The 18,596-nt window shown below is 33.0% G+C and overlaps 3 protein-coding genes and 1 pseudogene across 3 annotated transcripts; 1 reads left to right on the forward strand and 3 right to left on the reverse strand.

Moving 5' to 3' along the window:
• Nucleotides 1-12: 12 nt before the first annotated feature.
• Nucleotides 13-603, reverse strand: LOC147940197 (S-protein homolog 9-like). Its single transcript, XM_087460476.1, has 2 exons — nt 349-603; nt 13-215 (listed from the first exon to the last, which is right to left on the reverse strand). Exons 1-2 carry the CDS (start codon nt 595-597, stop codon nt 33-35), a joined length of 432 nt encoding a protein of 143 aa, XP_087316602.1. The 5' UTR covers nt 598-603; the 3' UTR covers nt 13-32.
• A 4,979-nt stretch (nt 604-5,582) lies between these two features.
• LOC147940198 (S-protein homolog 9-like) lies at nt 5,583-6,173 on the reverse strand. Its single transcript, XM_087460475.1, has 2 exons — nt 5,919-6,173; nt 5,583-5,785 (listed from the first exon to the last, which is right to left on the reverse strand). Exons 1-2 carry the CDS (start codon nt 6,165-6,167, stop codon nt 5,603-5,605), a joined length of 432 nt encoding a protein of 143 aa, XP_087316601.1. The 5' UTR covers nt 6,168-6,173; the 3' UTR covers nt 5,583-5,602.
• A 1,430-nt stretch (nt 6,174-7,603) lies between these two features.
• LOC147940199 (uncharacterized protein At3g43530-like) lies at nt 7,604-17,155 on the forward strand (annotated as a pseudogene).
• LOC147940200 (S-protein homolog 9-like) lies at nt 11,153-11,743 on the reverse strand. Its single transcript, XM_087462696.1, has 2 exons — nt 11,489-11,743; nt 11,153-11,355 (listed from the first exon to the last, which is right to left on the reverse strand). Exons 1-2 carry the CDS (start codon nt 11,735-11,737, stop codon nt 11,173-11,175), a joined length of 432 nt encoding a protein of 143 aa, XP_087318822.1. The 5' UTR covers nt 11,738-11,743; the 3' UTR covers nt 11,153-11,172.
• Nucleotides 17,156-18,596: the final 1,441 nt, after the last annotated feature.

An 18,596-nucleotide genomic window follows, 5' to 3' on the forward strand; every position in this document is an offset into this window, starting at 1 on the left:
AAAAGAAAGATAAAATGAAAGTAATATCTATGTCATACTCTATCCCATTTATACATTAACTTAAAAGTTCCAGCTGCATTATTTCTTACATATATTCCATCTTCTTGCGCTTGCCAGAAACATATGTTAGGCTTCCTACCCCCACATATATCATGTATAAAACTTTCTTTCCCAATAAACGCGTTAAACTTTGCATGTTGCACATAATCAGGTCCCTACAAATATATGATAACAAAAATGATAAGTATTTCAAATAAGTAACTTAAACATAAAACGAGAAAATATTGTAGAAACATTACACATTGGAAGATTGTGAAAGAAATAAAAGTAAACTTTGAAATTAATTACCTTCCATAAGTTGCACCATATCAAAGTTTTTGGGTAAACTGTAAATTTTAGTTTCCATTCAGTATTAGAGGGAAGAAACACAACTTTGGTCGCTTCACTTTTACCGGATCTGCAATTGATCATAAGTTTTTTATTACCTGCAAGATGATTCGAAATTTCGATATTAAATTTCCTAAATATAAGAATAGAGTCTATTTTCTGGATGGAGATGAAAATTAAGAAGAGGAGACATATTAGAATTTTCCCCATTTTTGTTATTTTATTTTATTCTCCTTACATGAATATGTGTATATATATATACATTTTTTACATACACATGTATGTACAATATAAGCATATGTAACAGCATATTTGTTAATATTTTCAGATTCCTTCATTGATTGTTTTCTTCAATACTCTTTATGTTACATATTTAATTTTAAAACATAAAATTTTCTTGTATGAATGCTGTTTTATATTTTATATATCAGTTTCTTCTCTCTACCATATTAACTATAAAAGACAGTTATAAAATGTATTAATGAGAGTAAAATTTGAATTTCAATTATTTATTTAAATATTTGTAAAAAAGTCTTAACTGACACATCAACACTATCATGAAATTAACTAAATAATATATTAAGAATATTTCTATAAAAATGATAATTTATCATGAGTTTACTTTCAAAAATTCAAAATAAATGTAACATCCATGAACCAAGAGTTTTCTTGGGGATAGGGTGTCGAACAACACCTTAGGGGAAGAATGGCTTAAAAGCCACTATCTCGCAAAAGTCGATAAAAAATGCCACCCTTCTATTTCTTATTTCATTGAACAATATTTTTCAAACGGAAAATGGGGAAAAAGTCTAAAAACCCTAAAAAACAAAATTACATACCCAACCAACCTATTTGACCCAATTCGAATATAACCTATAACCCGTCCCATCTACCCAAAATCTAAATTGAGACCCACTAAAATTACCCTAATTGTAAGAGAGAAGAGAGGAGAGGATTTCTCCATGGCCGACCCCCAACGAGGTTCCACCCCCGACCTGTGTTCCTCTGTTTTCCGTTTTCCCTTCCGATTCCGACAGAACCCCTTTTCCGAAAAGTTTTTCCTTTTTTCCGACAAGTAAACGCTTGAATCGACGAGGTCCGGCGTTAACTCTTCTCCTGGCTAGTCATCTATTCCATCGACCCTTCTCCCCAATGAGGTCCGACTGTGTTCTTCAACTTCTTTGTAAGATCTGTCGCCTACTTTCATCTTCTTTGTCGAAATTGGCATCTTAATAGTTAGTTTCTAGTTTTCTATCATATTCAGTCGTAGGTAATCATATTAGTAGTGATTTATCATGTTGTGTTTTGGTTGTTCTTTGGTATTTTTCATAATGTAATTTGTTTTGTTTTGGTTTCTTTTTGTTGTTAGCAATGGCTATTGTAAGAGATGGTGGTAGAATATATGACTCGACAGAAATAGCAGTTGAAGAAATAGGAGAAGCTCCGGACAAAACTAATCCTCTCACAGAACCATCACCTCCCACAGAACTATCACAAGAAACAGAAGAACGAGAAGCAGAAGGTGATGGGGAAGAAAAAATCTCAGATGCTCAGGTACAATAGCATGAGTACTAGTGGTTCTTTACAACTAGTAAAGAAGAAAATTTGTTGTGTTAGGATTAAGTAAGTGAATTGGTATGAATTTTCAGGATACAGATGATGATGATGAAGAGCAACCGCTGCAGCCAGAGGATATGTTCTTCTATCCACCTGAATACACCAAGAGTTGTAAATTAGGCACAAGGTATACTGTGACGCATACGGTAAATTGCATTGATCAATTTGAGCCAGAACGGAAATGGTTTAGAGAGCATTCTCAATTTAAGCACATAATCTGTAACACCTGCGAACCGAAATCCCGGTTTAGGGATTGCATCGGTCGATGCAGGGTTGAGTTTATGCGTTTTGACTTAAGTTAAACGCCACGTTTTGGGTTAGGAAAACCCTTAAACTCGAGTTTTGTCTCATTAGGCGTGTTTAGCCGCTTTTGAGAGAAACGAAAGAGAGAGAAGAGTTCTTGGTGTTCTTGAGTGTACATGGTGAGTTCTTGGATTGGAAGCTGTTCCTGTAGAGATCTGTAGCTGGGATCGTTGTAGGAGCTTCCTGGAGGTGTCTTCTTGTTGGTTTAAGGTTCAGATTCGTCTTGGCAAAGGTAAGTGCATGACCATGGCTTATCTAAGCTTATTTAAGGGGTGCTTAGTCCTTCTCCAACAAGTTTGTCGCGAACTTAAGAAATTTTGGAAGAAAAATATGATTGAACACAAAGCAATGAAGTTTAATTTAGAAACCACACTAATTTTTATTTGGACTAAATTGTCTCTAAATAAAGATTGAGTAATTTGTATACATCTTATATAGGAAGAAAATTTCATTATAATTCATTTATATAATATCTCTCGACTTTAGTAATCTTATTATATAAACCTTGGTTCTCAAAGTTAGTAACTCACCAGATCGTGACACATGTTAGTTTTAACGATTAGATATCAAAGTTAAAAATTCACCAGATCGTGACATGTGTCAATTTTAACGATTAAATATCAAAGTTAGTAACTCATCAGATCGTGATACGTGTTAGTTTTAACGATTGGAGATCAAAGTTAAACACTCACCAGATCGTGACATGTGTCAATTTTAACGATTAAATATCAAAGTTAGTAACTCATAAGATCGTGACACATGTCAATTTTAACGATCAGAAATCACAATTTTCAAACTTCGTAAAACAAAGCATAAGATAATTGTAATCTTATTATATTTTAAAAAAAAACAAGTAAGATAAATATACTAGGTGCCATCCATATCAAAGTTTCACTGTTACAAAGATTTTCAACCACTACATGGTAAAATAAATATACTATGTGTCATCCATAATTGTTCGTATAATTATACTATATAACCTAACACATTAAATTTTATGTCTTTGTTTGCACAAAAAAATAAATAAAATTTTTTTATGTCTCTATGGTTAACCAATTTCGAACACTGAGTACTGCAACAAGATTTGTGAAGGCACATGCGAAGAAAACGAAGATTATGAAGAACCGATTGGCAGTTAGGAAAAAAACTTGAATTGAAGCCTCAACTAATATTTTTATTAAATTAAATTTTTTTATTATATAAAGTTGGGTTTTCAAATTAGCCATTAACAGGATTTTGACATGTGTCAAGTACACTGATGAGATGTTGACACGTGTCAAAAAATTATTATTTTTCAAAACAGCTAATTAAGAAAATAACATTAAACCTAAATAAAATTTACATATTCATATCTAAAAAAATTTCTAAATCAAAAAGAAAAATTAAAAAAACTAATCTATTTTCCATTGTACGTTACTTATATTATACGTGTTTTCTCAATAAGATTTTGACATGTATAAACAAGAAAAATAATTCACTAAGCATGTATATTATTATTAATAAATAATGAGTGAATAATAAATATAAAAAGAATAACATAAGTTATGTTAAAAGAATTCTTTTTTTTAAAAACATAATAGGACAGCTAATTAAGAAAATAACATTATATCTACATAAAATTGCATGTTTATATCGAAAGTTTTGATCTTTGATTTTTTTTTTCTGATAAAATTTTGTCAATCTATTGTGTGGGTCTTTGATTCGTGCGGGGTTTTCAATAGAAGCTATCAGATGCAATGAAATGAAATCGGAGTATATAATGCCAACTAATTTAATCGAGGATGGAGACACTGATGGGAGTTCTAAAAGTGATTCTACAGTTCGTAGCATTATAAGTTTGGAAGATAAGTTGGTGGTTGATGTTTCTGGTCAAAATTTAGAGTTGTCTTTTCTGAATAATATTGATGATTTCGGTACTGAAACAATAGTTGCTTGATCGAGTAATTGAGAAGCAGTTTCAAATTTGGGAAGTTAGAATGGTATACCATTTTAAAATTGGTTTCAAACCAGGTTTATGTGGTTTTTTATCGGATTAGGTTCGTAAACCGTTTAAACAAGGTATATGGAGAAATATATGGTAACTTTTTGATTCGGGTAAATAAGTTGAGAATTTATGATTCAAGATTATTTGAGACGAGGTCATAGCTTTAAGTTGTTTTGGTACAATTGGATACTTCTGAAGAGTAAATAGATCGTTGATCCTTAACGTGATTATGACATATATCATGTTTTGGATTGTATATAAAGTTTCTATTTTGTATATCTGAATTATCTAAGACTTATATATACCATCCTGATTATAATTTTCAAATTTTTATTTTTATTATATTATATTAACTTTCTTTCAATTTCTTAACTTTTATTGGGTTAGTCATAAAATCATTGTAACCGAGTAGATAATTTTCACCGGTTATTCATCCAAAATATCTTTGGAGTAAAAAAACCTTCATGGTTAAAGAAATTATGTCACAAAACAATTTTAGTAATTATAAGATCTATAATTATGCCAAAATGAAAGTCTAGCAACATAAAATTTGTTTAATTTGTTTAGAAGACATTTTATAGGTGATGATAAAGAGCATAATTTAACAATAAAATATTTTGGGTGTAAGAACATATTTTTAATGGTAAAACATAGAGTAAAATTATACGTAGTTACTTATTAGATGTTGCTTTGATGAATTTGTTGCATGTAAAATATTTTGTGAATAAGTTGTGAAATGTTTTTGAAAATTGACAATAATAATATTATTAATGATGAGTATTTGGCAAAAGTTTTAGTGGGATATAATTTAGCTTTAGATTATTGTAACAATTGTTATAATATATTAAAAATATATAAATAGAAATAAATGTATGAAGGTAAATACAAATATTCTCTAACTTAAATTATTTATATATTTACTTTAGGAAATAAATTTTTTTTACATATTTTTAAAAAATTGTTTAAGGTTTAGGATTTATTTTTTTCAACAATTTTTAAACCCGCACATCATGCGGGCCCTTATCTAGTAATAATAGAGAGTTGAGTTCTTAACCATTAAATTAATATATTATGAATATATTAGCAATTGAAAATTATGCTACACAGAAAATATGATATAATTTGTTTAAAATAATTTCTTGTATTTGTATAAATTGTTGTTTTATTATTTCAATAGACCAAAATTTGTAGCTGGTTTAGAAAATAGTCTAGTCGGGGTCAAATCCATATTATTACGTATTTTTTTTAAAAGAACAATATTTTTTTTTTTTTAAATTTAAAAAGAAAGATAAAATGAAAGTAATATCTATGTCATACTCTATCCCATTTATACATTAACTTAAAAGTTCCAGCTGCATTATTTCTTACATATATTCCATCTTCTTGCGCTTGCCAGAAACATATGTTAGGCTTCCTACCCCCACATATATCATGTATAAAACTTTCTTTCCCAATAAACGCGTTAAACTTTGCATGTTGCACATAATCAGGTCCCTACAAATATATGATAACAAAAATGATAAGTATTTCAAATAAGTAACTTAAACATAAAACGAGAAAATATTGTAGAAACATTACACATTGGAAGATTGTGAAAGAAATAAAAGTAAACTTTGAAATTAATTACCTTCCATAAGTTGCACCATATCAAAGTTTTTGGGTAAACTGTAAATTTTAGTTTCCATTCAGTATTAGAGGGAAGAAACACAACTTTGGTCGCTTCACTTTTACCGGATCTGCAATTGATCATAAGTTTTTTATTACCTGCAAGATGATTCGAAATTTCGATATTAAATTTCCTAAATATAAGAATAGAGTCTATTTTCTGGATGGAGATGAAAATTAAGAAGAGGAGACATATTAGAATTTTCCCCATTTTTGTTATTTTATTTTATTCTCCTTACATGAATATGTGTATATATATATACATTTTTTACATACACATGTATGTACAATATAAGCATATGTAACAGCATATTTGTTAATATTTTCAGATTCCTTCATTGATTGTTTTCTTCAATACTCTTTATGTTACATATTTAATTTTAAAACATAAAATTTTCTTGTATGAATGCTGTTTTATATTTTATATATCAGTTTCTTCTCTCTACCATATTAACTATAAAAGACAGTTATAAAATGTATTAATGAGAGTAAAATTTGAATTTCAATTATTTATTTAAATATTTGTAAAAAAGTCTTAACTGACACATCAACACTATCATGAAATTAACTAAATAATATATTAAGAATATTTCTATAAAAATGATAATTTATCATGAGTTTACTTTCAAAAATTCAAAATAAATGTAACATCCATGAACCAAGAGTTTTCTTGGGGATAGGGTGTCGAACAACACCTTAGGGGAAGAATGGCTTAAAAGCCACTATCTCGCAAAAGTCGATAAAAAATGCCACCCTTCTATTTCTTATTTCATTGAACAATATTTTTCAAACGGAAAATGGGGAAAAAGTCTAAAAACCCTAAAAAACAAAATTACATACCCAACCAACCTATTTGACCCAATTCGAATATAACCTATAACCCGTCCCATCTACCCAAAATCTAAATTGAGACCCACTAAAATTACCCTAATTGTAAGAGAGAAGAGAGGAGAGGATTTCTCCATGGCCGACCCCCAACGAGGTTCCACCCCCGACCTGTGTTCCTCTGTTTTCCGTTTTCCCTTCCGATTCCGACAGAACCCCTTTTCCGAAAAGTTTTTCCTTTTTTCCGACAAGTAAACGCTTGAATCGACGAGGTCCGGCGTTAACTCTTCTCCTGGCTAGTCATCTATTCCATCGACCCTTCTCCCCAATGAGGTCCGACTGTGTTCTTCAACTTCTTTGTAAGATCTGTCGCCTACTTTCATCTTCTTTGTCGAAATTGGCATCTTAATAGTTAGTTTCTAGTTTTCTATCATATTCAGTCGTAGGTAATCATATTAGTAGTGATTTATCATGTTGTGTTTTGGTTGTTCTTTGGTATTTTTCATAATGTAATTTGTTTTGTTTTGGTTTCTTTTTGTTGTTAGCAATGGCTATTGTAAGAGATGGTGGTAGAATATATGACTCGACAGAAATAGCAGTTGAAGAAATAGGAGAAGCTCCGGACAAAACTAATCCTCTCACAGAACCATCACCTCCCACAGAACTATCACAAGAAACAGAAGAACGAGAAGCAGAAGGTGATGGGGAAGAAAAAATCTCAGATGCTCAGGTACAATAGCATGAGTACTAGTGGTTCTTTACAACTAGTAAAGAAGAAAATTTGTTGTGTTAGGATTAAGTAAGTGAATTGGTATGAATTTTCAGGATACAGATGATGATGATGAAGAGCAACCGCTGCAGCCAGAGGATATGTTCTTCTATCCACCTGAATACACCAAGAGTTGTAAATTAGGCACAAGGTATACTGTGACGCATACGGTAAATTGCATTGATCAATTTGAGCCAGAACGGAAATGGTTTAGAGAGCATTCTCAATTTAAGCACATAATCTGTAACACCTGCGAACCGAAATCCCGGTTTAGGGATTGCATCGGTCGATGCAGGGTTGAGTTTATGCGTTTTGACTTAAGTTAAACGCCACGTTTTGGGTTAGGAAAACCCTTAAACTCGAGTTTTGTCTCATTAGGCGTGTTTAGCCGCTTTTGAGAGAAACGAAAGAGAGAGAAGAGTTCTTGGTGTTCTTGAGTGTACATGGTGAGTTCTTGGATTGGAAGCTGTTCCTGTAGAGATCTGTAGCTGGGATCGTTGTAGGAGCTTCCTGGAGGTGTCTTCTTGTTGGTTTAAGGTTCAGATTCGTCTTGGCAAAGGTAAGTGCATGACCATGGCTTATCTAAGCTTATTTAAGGGGTGCTTAGTCCTTCTCCAACAAGTTTGTCGCGAACTTAAGAAATTTTGGAAGAAAAATATGATTGAACACAAAGCAATGAAGTTTAATTTAGAAACCACACTAATTTTTATTTGGACTAAATTGTCTCTAAATAAAGATTGAGTAATTTGTATACATCTTATATAGGAAGAAAATTTCATTATAATTCATTTATATAATATCTCTCGACTTTAGTAATCTTATTATATAAACCTTGGTTCTCAAAGTTAGTAACTCACCAGATCGTGACACATGTTAGTTTTAACGATTAGATATCAAAGTTAAAAATTCACCAGATCGTGACATGTGTCAATTTTAACGATTAAATATCAAAGTTAGTAACTCATCAGATCGTGATACGTGTTAGTTTTAACGATTGGAGATCAAAGTTAAACACTCACCAGATCGTGACATGTGTCAATTTTAACGATTAAATATCAAAGTTAGTAACTCATAAGATCGTGACACATGTCAATTTTAACGATCAGAAATCACAATTTTCAAACTTCGTAAAACAAAGCATAAGATAATTGTAATCTTATTATATTTTAAAAAAAAACAAGTAAGATAAATATACTAGGTGCCATCCATATCAAAGTTTCACTGTTACAAAGATTTTCAACCACTACATGGTAAAATAAATATACTATGTGTCATCCATAATTGTTCGTATAATTATACTATATAACCTAACACATTAAATTTTATGTCTTTGTTTGCACAAAAAAATAAATAAAATTTTTTTATGTCTCTATGGTTAACCAATTTCGAACACTGAGTACTGCAACAAGATTTGTGAAGGCACATGCGAAGAAAACGAAGATTATGAAGAACCGATTGGCAGTTAGGAAAAAAACTTGAATTGAAGCCTCAACTAATATTTTTATTAAATTAAATTTTTTTATTATATAAAGTTGGGTTTTCAAATTAGCCATTAACAGGATTTTGACATGTGTCAAGTACACTGATGAGATGTTGACACGTGTCAAAAAATTATTATTTTTCAAAACAGCTAATTAAGAAAATAACATTAAACCTAAATAAAATTTACATATTCATATCTAAAAAAATTTCTAAATCAAAAAGAAAAATTAAAAAAACTAATCTATTTTCCATTGTACGTTACTTATATTATACGTGTTTTCTCAATAAGATTTTGACATGTATAAACAAGAAAAATAATTCACTAAGCATGTATATTATTATTAATAAATAATGAGTGAATAATAAATATAAAAAGAATAACATAAGTTATGTTAAAAGAATTCTTTTTTTTAAAAACATAATAGGACAGCTAATTAAGAAAATAACATTATATCTACATAAAATTGCATGTTTATATCGAAAGTTTTGATCTTTGATTTTTTTTTTCTGATAAAATTTTGTCAATCTATTGTGTGGGTCTTTGATTCGTGCGGGGTTTTCAATAGAAGCTATCAGATGCAATGAAATGAAATCGGAGTATATAATGCCAACTAATTTAATCGAGGATGGAGACACTGATGGGAGTTCTAAAAGTGATTCTACAGTTCGTAGCATTATAAGTTTGGAAGATAAGTTGGTGGTTGATGTTTCTGGTCAAAATTTAGAGTTGTCTTTTCTGAATAATATTGATGATTTCGGTACTGAAACAATAGTTGCTTGATCGAGTAATTGAGAAGCAGTTTCAAATTTGGGAAGTTAGAATGGTATACCATTTTAAAATTGGTTTCAAACCAGGTTTATGTGGTTTTTTATCGGATTAGGTTCGTAAACCGTTTAAACAAGGTATATGGAGAAATATATGGTAACTTTTTGATTCGGGTAAATAAGTTGAGAATTTATGATTCAAGATTATTTGAGACGAGGTCATAGCTTTAAGTTGTTTTGGTACAATTGGATACTTCTGAAGAGTAAATAGATCGTTGATCCTTAACGTGATTATGACATATATCATGTTTTGGATTGTATATAAAGTTTCTATTTTGTATATCTGAATTATCTAAGACTTATATATACCATCCTGATTATAATTTTCAAATTTTTATTTTTATTATATTATATTAACTTTCTTTCAATTTCTTAACTTTTATTGGGTTAGTCATAAAATCATTGTAACCGAGTAGATAATTTTCACCGGTTATTCATCCAAAATATCTTTGGAGTAAAAAAACCTTCATGGTTAAAGAAATTATGTCACAAAACAATTTTAGTAATTATAAGATCTATAATTATGCCAAAATGAAAGTCTAGCAACATAAAATTTGTTTAATTTGTTTAGAAGACATTTTATAGGTGATGATAAAGAGCATAATTTAACAATAAAATATTTTGGGTGTAAGAACATATTTTTAATGGTAAAACATAGAGTAAAATTATACGTAGTTACTTATTAGATGTTGCTTTGATGAATTTGTTGCATGTAAAATATTTTGTGAATAAGTTGTGAAATGTTTTTGAAAATTGACAATAATAATATTATTAATGATGAGTATTTGGCAAAAGTTTTAGTGGGATATAATTTAGCTTTAGATTATTGTAACAATTGTTATAATATATTAAAAATATATAAATAGAAATAAATGTATGAAGGTAAATACAAATATTCTCTAACTTAAATTATTTATATATTTACTTTAGGAAATAAATTTTTTTTACATATTTTTAAAAAATTGTTTAAGGTTTAGGATTTATTTTTTTCAACAATTTTTAAACCCGCACATCATGCGGGCCCTTATCTAGTAATAATAGAGAGTTGAGTTCTTAACCATTAAATTAATATATTATGAATATATTAGCAATTGAAAATTATGCTACACAGAAAATATGATATAATTTGTTTAAAATAATTTCTTGTATTTGTATAAATTGTTGTTTTATTATTTCAATAGACCAAAATTTGTAGCTGGTTTAGAAAATAGTCTAGTCGGGGTCAAATCCATATTATTACGTATTTTTTTTAAAAGAACAATATTTTTTTTTTTTTAAATTTAAAAAGAAAGATAAAATGAAAGTAATATCTATGTCATACTCTATCCCATTTATACATTAACTTAAAAGTTCCAGCTGCATTATTTCTTACATATATTCCATCTTCTTGCGCTTGCCAGAAACATATGTTAGGCTTCCTACCCCCACATATATCATGTATAAAACTTTCTTTCCCAATAAACGCGTTAAACTTTGCATGTTGCACATAATCAGGTCCCTACAAATATATGATAACAAAAATGATAAGTATTTCAAATAAGTAACTTAAACATAAAACGAGAAAATATTGTAGAAACATTACACATTGGAAGATTGTGAAAGAAATAAAAGTAAACTTTGAAATTAATTACCTTCCATAAGTTGCACCATATCAAAGTTTTTGGGTAAACTGTAAATTTTAGTTTCCATTCAGTATTAGAGGGAAGAAACACAACTTTGGTCGCTTCACTTTTACCGGATCTGCAATTGATCATAAGTTTTTTATTACCTGCAAGATGATTCGAAATTTCGATATTAAATTTCCTAAATATAAGAATAGAGTCTATTTTCTGGATGGAGATGAAAATTAAGAAGAGGAGACATATTAGAATTTTCCCCATTTTTGTTATTTTATTTTATTCTCCTTACATGAATATGTGTATATATATATACATTTTTTACATACACATGTATGTACAATATAAGCATAAGTAACAGCATATTTGTTAATATTTTCAGATTCCTTCATTGATTGTTTTCTTCAATACTCTTTATGTTACATATTTAATTTTAAAACATAAAATTTTCTTGTATGAATGCTGTTTTATATTTTATATATCAGTTTCTTCTCTCTACCATATTAACTATAAAAGACAGTTATAAAATGTATTAATGAGAGTAAAATTTGAATTTCAATTATTTATTTAAATATTTGTAAAAAAGTCTTAACTGACACATCAACACTATCATGAAATTAACTAAATAATATATTAAGAATATTTCTATAAAAATGATAATTTATCATGAGTTTACTTTCAAAAATTCAAAATAAATGTAACATCCATGAACCAAGAGTTTTCTTGGGGATAGGGTGTCGAACAACACCTTAGGGGAAGAATGGCTTAAAAGCCACTATCTCGCAAAAGTCGATAAAAAATGCCACCCTTCTATTTCTTATTTCATTGAACAATATTTTTCAAACGGAAAATGGGGAAAAAAGTCTAAAAACCCTAAAAAACAAAATTACATACCCAACCAACCTATTTGACCCAATTCGAATATAACCTATAACCCGTCCCATCTACCCAAAATCTAAATTGAGACCCACTAAAATTACCCTAATTGTAAGAGATAAGAGAGGAGAGGATTTCTCCATGGCCGACCCCCAACGAGGTTCCACCCCCGACCTGTGTTCCTCTGTTTTCCGTTTTCCCTTCCGATTCCGACAGAACCCCTTTTCCGAAAAGTTTTTCCTTTTTTCCGACAAGTAAACGCTTGAATCGATGAGGTCCGGCGTTAACTCTTCTCCCGGCTAGTCATCTATTCCATCGACCTTTCTCCCCAATGAGGTCCGACTGTGTTCTTCAACTTCTTTGTAAGATCTGTCGCCTACTTTCATCTTCTTTGTCGAAATTGGCATCTTAATAGTTAGTTTCTAGTTTTCTATCATATTCAGTCGTAGGTAATCATATTAGTAGCGATTTATCATGTTGTGTTTTGGTTGTTCTTTGGTATTTTTCATAATGTAATTTGTTTTGTTTTGGTTTCTTTTTGTTGTTAGCAATGGCTATTGTAAGAGATGGTGGTAGAATATATGACTCCACAGAAATAGCAGTTGAAGAAATAGGAGAAACTCCCGACGAAACTAATCCTCTCACAAAACCATCACCTCCCACAGAACTATCACAAGCAACAGAAGAACGAGAAGCAGAAGGTGATGGGGAAGAAAAAATCTCAGATGCTCAGGTACAATAGCATGAGTACTAGTGGTTCTTTACAACTAGTAAAGAAGAAAATTTGTTGTATTAGGATTAAGTAAGTGAATTGGTATGAATTTTTAGGATACAAATGATGATGATGAAGAGCAACCGCTGCAGCCAGAGGATATGTTCTTCTATCCACTTGAATACACCAAGAGTTGTAAACTAGGCACAAGGTATACTATGACGCAGACTGTAACGCCCCCGAACCACCGTATGGCCGGGCGGACCGCGGACGGCACCGGGACGCCACTATGGAAACGTTCACAACCGATCCGGCCGGGTGCAAGAACGAATCAGGACCCTTTGGCCAGTCCATCGGTGAGGTTCCCGACCACACAGCACATCCTTAAGGCTTTATAACCCTACAGACTCGCCGTGCATTGAGCCGACTCGGACAAAGTCTATATCAGTACCACTCGCCCGTTTAACAGAAATCCGAATACTTTATTAGATGAAAAGAGTTTATTACAAAACCGATACCAAAAGATCTTAGAGTTTTTGGATAAGGCCTAGTGCCAAAGTTTGATTCAACCAACCCTACAAACACACGAACATGGGTTGCATGTCGCGGCTGCATGTGGTACGGAATTGGAAGGATAACAATACCCCAATCTTACTACGCTAGCCGGAATTTCTCGCGGACTAAAACGTATTAAAACTTCACCAAATTTGATACTTGAGTTTTTATGGTTTTTAGGCTCATAATTTTACAAGTATCTTAACTTAGTTACCATCCTTGTTACTAGAACATTTCGAACTAGCAACCGGTGTAACCTCACAGCACATGCATTTAAACAAAAAGATCACAAAAGAAATTCAAGTAAAAATGCAACTAAATGCTCATGCAAATCGTGCACTAGATGGATGTCTTTAATCCCCATCTAGCCCGGCGAAATATGTGCCTGAACTCACAGAAAACCGGCGATCTCTGGTAAGGAGTGGTCGGACTTTCTTGATAAGGCTCCTTCATGGCACACTTGAGTCCTTTCCCTTGTTGAAATCGATTTCCCACTCGATTCAACACTTGCAGTAGTCGATAGTCTTGTCTTGCTTCCTTTCTCCTTCGCTCTTTCTCCCTTGCGGCAACTCTTCTCTCCTTTTCTCTCTTAATTTCTCTCTTACTCTCCTCTCTCTCTTTCTCTCTTCTTCACCCTTAGATTTTTTTTTGCAAAAAATGAGAGGATGGAGGCATTTAAATAGAGAGAATGGGCGAAAACTTGGCCCAATGCATGGTTGAAGTGTGTTCATCTTCAAAACCATTAATCTCCATGTGTGGACACTTAATAAATAAGTCCAACACTTGTCCAAGAGAATCCCACCTTGTCTCCCACTTTCTTCCTCTTGAATAAATTATTTCTTAGTGGAAAATCCCACTTAAATTAATTTAGTCATTTAAAAATCACTTAGTGGAGATTCCACTAACTCCACTTTCAATAAATTATTCACCTTCCTTAGTGGACTCCTTCCCACTCTTGCTTCACGTCCTTGTCCATTCGGCGTTCATCTGGTACGTTCGGTCGTGCATGTACGTCCGGTACGGTACATGGTACATGGTACCATTGGCCATCTCTCGATTCATCCAGAATTTCTCGGACATTACTTCCGTAATTCTTCTACCCTCCTTCCTTGTCTTCCATTTGTGTCCCTTGCACGTCCTTGGACCAGGGGTTTTTATTTTAAATTTTACCCCTTGGTGAGGGTCATTACACAGACGGTAAATTACATTGATCAATTTGAGCTAGAACGGAAATGGTTTAGAGAGCATTCTCAGTTTAAGCACATATTTTGTAACACCCGCGAACCGAAATCCCGGTTTAGGGATTGCATCGGTCGATGCAGGGTTGAGTTTATGCGTTTTGACTTAAGTTAAACGCCGCGTTTTGGGTTAGGAAAACTCTTAAACTCGAGTTTTGTCTCATTAGGCGTGTTTAGCCGCTTTTGAGAGAAACGAAAGAGGGAGAGAAGAGTTCTTGGTGTTCTTGAGTGTTCATGGTGAGTTCTTGGATTGGAAGCTGGGATCGTTGTAGGAGCTTCCTGGAGGTGTCTTCTTGTTGGTTTTAGGTTCAGATTCGTCTTGGCAAAGGTAAGTGCATGACCATGGCTTATCTAAGCTGGAGATTCCTCTGATCTGTTTGTTTATGTGTTGTTAGGCTTGTTAGAAGGTTATTTGAGGCGTTAGGAAGCTTTCTTGTGGCTTGGGATCGATTCTTGTGGTTGCAGGAACGGAGATCCGGCGAGAAGCTTTGGGGAAAACTATGCTCGGCATGCGCATCGGTCGATGCACTATGTGCGTCGGTCGATGTATGTGCGAGAAGGGCGCGGATTGACCTAGGAGCATCGGTCGATGCCAAGTGGAGGCGTCGGTCGATGCAATTAGGGTTTTCGCGTGATGTTGAGCATGCGTCGGTCGATGCAAGTGGAAGCATCGGTCGATGCAAGTGAACCTTGTGTCGACCGATGCATACCATGTGTCGGTCGATGTTGTTCCCTGTTGGTGTCGGTTGATGCAAGCTTTGTGTCGGTCGATGCAATGCATGGTTTGTTTGTTGATTGTTGTGTGATGGTTAGAGTATCTCTATTGCTTGTGTGTATAGCCTAGTAGATGGGAGGATTGCCTTACTGAGTGTTTATAAAATACTCATGCATTGCAATTTGTATTTGTGATGCAAGTAAGGGCAAAGTGTGAACGTGGAATCAAGGCAATGAAGAAGAGGATGTTCTAGGGACTCGACTGGATGTTGTCTGGCATTGCTAGGTTGCTAGAGTTGGGTCTTTAGAACTTGCTAGGTTGCTGGTTCCTTGTTTCCTGTTGTTTGATATTGGAGTATTGTTATATTTGATTATTGGTTATTATTTATTGGATTATTGTTTGGATATTGGTATATGTTATTTCCGCTGTTGGTTGTGCTTGTGGTTAGGTGGCTAGTGGGTATGGGACCACTAGTTGTAGTTTATTATTTATTATTTAAAAAAAAAAAACGGGTCAGATCGTTTCATATTCCATATGCCTCAGGAGCCAAATCACATGATTCAAGGCATGTGGATGCTTTTTCTTCGCACAGCTCGTACGGAAATGCAAAGAGAATGCTGGTTTCTGGTAAATAGAGTCCCTGTTAGGTATTCGTTGAGAGAACATGCACTTTTAACTAGATTGGACTGCCATGATTACCCCACTTTTTATTATAAGGATAAAAAGTTGTGGTCTTACAAGTGTGTTCAGAGGGTGTTTGGAAGAAATGATAAAATCAAAATCAGTGATGTGGAAGCAAAACTAGAGGAAATGCAGAAAAGCAGTACAGACCGGAGGAAGTTGACTATCTTGTACTTCTTAAGAAAGATAGTGGTAGCGAAGTCAAAGGCCGATGGAAACATAGATCAGTTTATTCTGAGTGTTATTGATGATTTGGATGCTTGTGAGAAGTTTCCATGGGGACGTTATTCATTCGATAAATGTATGAATGGGATCCGGTCGGCGATGACGAACTTAAAGGGATCCGTAAAGGGATCTGTGAAACCAAATGCGCAGATCACTTTTTCTGGGTTCATCATTCCTTTGGAGGTTACATTGAGATATTATTATTTAACAATTAGATATTACTGTGGATATTAGTTGATTTTAACAATTGGATATTAGTATGTGTAGATTCTGGCATTTGAGTGTATTCCACATCTTCAATGCAAATTCAGAGTAGCTCTGTACCGCAGAGAAAGACTGTCCCCGCATGTGCAAGTACAAGTTCTCTGAAAGTTTAATGCGAGGATTTTCATTGGATGAAATAAATGCAGCACTTGGAAGTATTAAGGTTAGAGTTTGGTATCTTGGAACCTCAATTGTTTGTGTTTTCCTTAAAGAAGTATTGATTTAAATTTATATATTGTTTGTAGAATATAACAAGCATCTTGAAACCGGATGAGGAAGAGAAAGCTCTTTTAAGGCGCATAATAGACGATAATTCTGCTGATGAAGGGATAGGTTTTATATATCCCATTGTTGATGGTTGGAGAGAGCATCTTATCGTGAAGAAGAAGAAAATATTCTGGAAGGGTGTTTACTAAACAGACTTAGAGCACAAAAATGTTCAAATCTTCTATGAATTCCATGAGAATGTTGATGAACTCGGAGGTGATGAACTCCCTGAACCTGCATTGTCGCTGTTACAGTTAAAGGAGACTATGGAGAAAGGGTTTAGTTTGCTAAACAAAAAATTGGTGATGTAGAGGAAAAAATCAAGGGTTTAGATGTGAGAGTGGTTGATCTTGAAAGATGTGTGGCGCATGAGAGTGGAAAAGGAGTGAAAGAAACATACACGCCTCAGCCCATGGATGATATGAATTTTGTGACACCTAGTTCCATGAATTATCAATCACGTGAATTGGTTGTCTATATTGGGAGAGGGACAAGGAAAGTGACATAAGTAGAAGAAGAGCAAGAATAAGAAAAAGAAGAAGAAGTAGAAGAAAAAGAAGAAGAAGAAGAAGAAGAGATGATGATGAAGAAGAAGAAGAAGAAGAAGAAGAAGAGGAAGCACAGTGGAACTGTGATAGAAACTGGGAAGAAGCGAGCAAGGGTAGCAACATGGAAGCTAAAGACACCATTTGTAGCCGCTCAAAAGAAAGTGAAGAATTAGCCGTTCAATGGTAGTTATTTGGTGTTATGGTTAGAACTGATGTTGTTGTAGGAACTGATCTGATTGGTATTGTACTTTCGTTGAATACTTGTTGCAGGTTGTGTGTATTTTGGTTTAATTGAGTAAATGGTACAACTAGGTCGCGGTATTTGGTGTTATGGTTAGAACTGATGTTGTTGTAGGAACTATCTGATTGATATTGTACTTTCGTTGAATACTTGTTGCAGGTTGTGTGTACTTTGGTTGAATTGAGTAAACGGTGCAACTAGGTATAAGGTACAACTAGGTACAACTAAGAACATTTGTACAACTGAGAACATTGGTACAACTGAGAACATTAGTACAACTGAGAACATTAGTACAACTGAGAACAAATACATCATGATTTTAGAATAAACAGAGCACTAGCATTTTCACTTTCAACCCAAAATCGTTGAAAGAATCGTGAACCGTAGAACCCACAGTTGTCTCCTTCCTCTCTCTAGTTTATGTAACCCTCGATCCCTTTTCTGAGCCGTTTTATAGGAAGAAAAAAAAATATCCAACGTTTTCTAATAAAATAACAGTGCACGTGTGGGTGTGTGGGGTTCTATGATAAATGGCGGCGCAATATAATCATAGTTGTACCTACATGTACAGTTGTACGCTGCTCGCCATAGTTGGACTTTAGAGATATTGGTGTATTTGTGGTTGGACTTGAAGAACTTATACTCTGATGTAGTTTGGACACATTACTTTACATCATTAATTATCATCTAAAAGGTTTGGATAAGATAAATTTTCAAAAATTATAATTTCCATAACCATTTGGATAAAATAGGTTAAGTTGTAGAAAGTGTTCCTTATATTATTAAGAGTGTTTAGTAAAA

Source organism: Camelina sativa, chromosome 8 (genome assembly GCF_030686135.1).
Source record: "Camelina sativa cultivar CO46 ecotype springtype chromosome 8, ASM3068613v1".
NCBI classification, from domain to species: domain Eukaryota; kingdom Viridiplantae; phylum Streptophyta; class Magnoliopsida; order Brassicales; family Brassicaceae; genus Camelina; species Camelina sativa.

Excerpts from the sequence above, each read along its gene's own strand:
- LOC147940197 (XM_087460476.1), bottom strand. The coding sequence starts at position 597 with ATGGGGAAAATTCTAATATGTCTCCTCTTCTTAATTTTCATCTCCATC. Across the intron at positions 216-348 it reads TATGGTGCAACTTATGGAAG|GGACCTGATTATGTGCAACA; the intron begins GTAATTAATTTC and ends ATATATTTGTAG.
- LOC147940200 (XM_087462696.1), bottom strand. The coding sequence starts at position 11,737 with ATGGGGAAAATTCTAATATGTCTCCTCTTCTTAATTTTCATCTCCATC. Across the intron at positions 11,356-11,488 it reads TATGGTGCAACTTATGGAAG|GGACCTGATTATGTGCAACA; the intron begins GTAATTAATTTC and ends ATATATTTGTAG.
- LOC147940198 (XM_087460475.1), bottom strand. The coding sequence starts at position 6,167 with ATGGGGAAAATTCTAATATGTCTCCTCTTCTTAATTTTCATCTCCATC. Across the intron at positions 5,786-5,918 it reads TATGGTGCAACTTATGGAAG|GGACCTGATTATGTGCAACA; the intron begins GTAATTAATTTC and ends ATATATTTGTAG.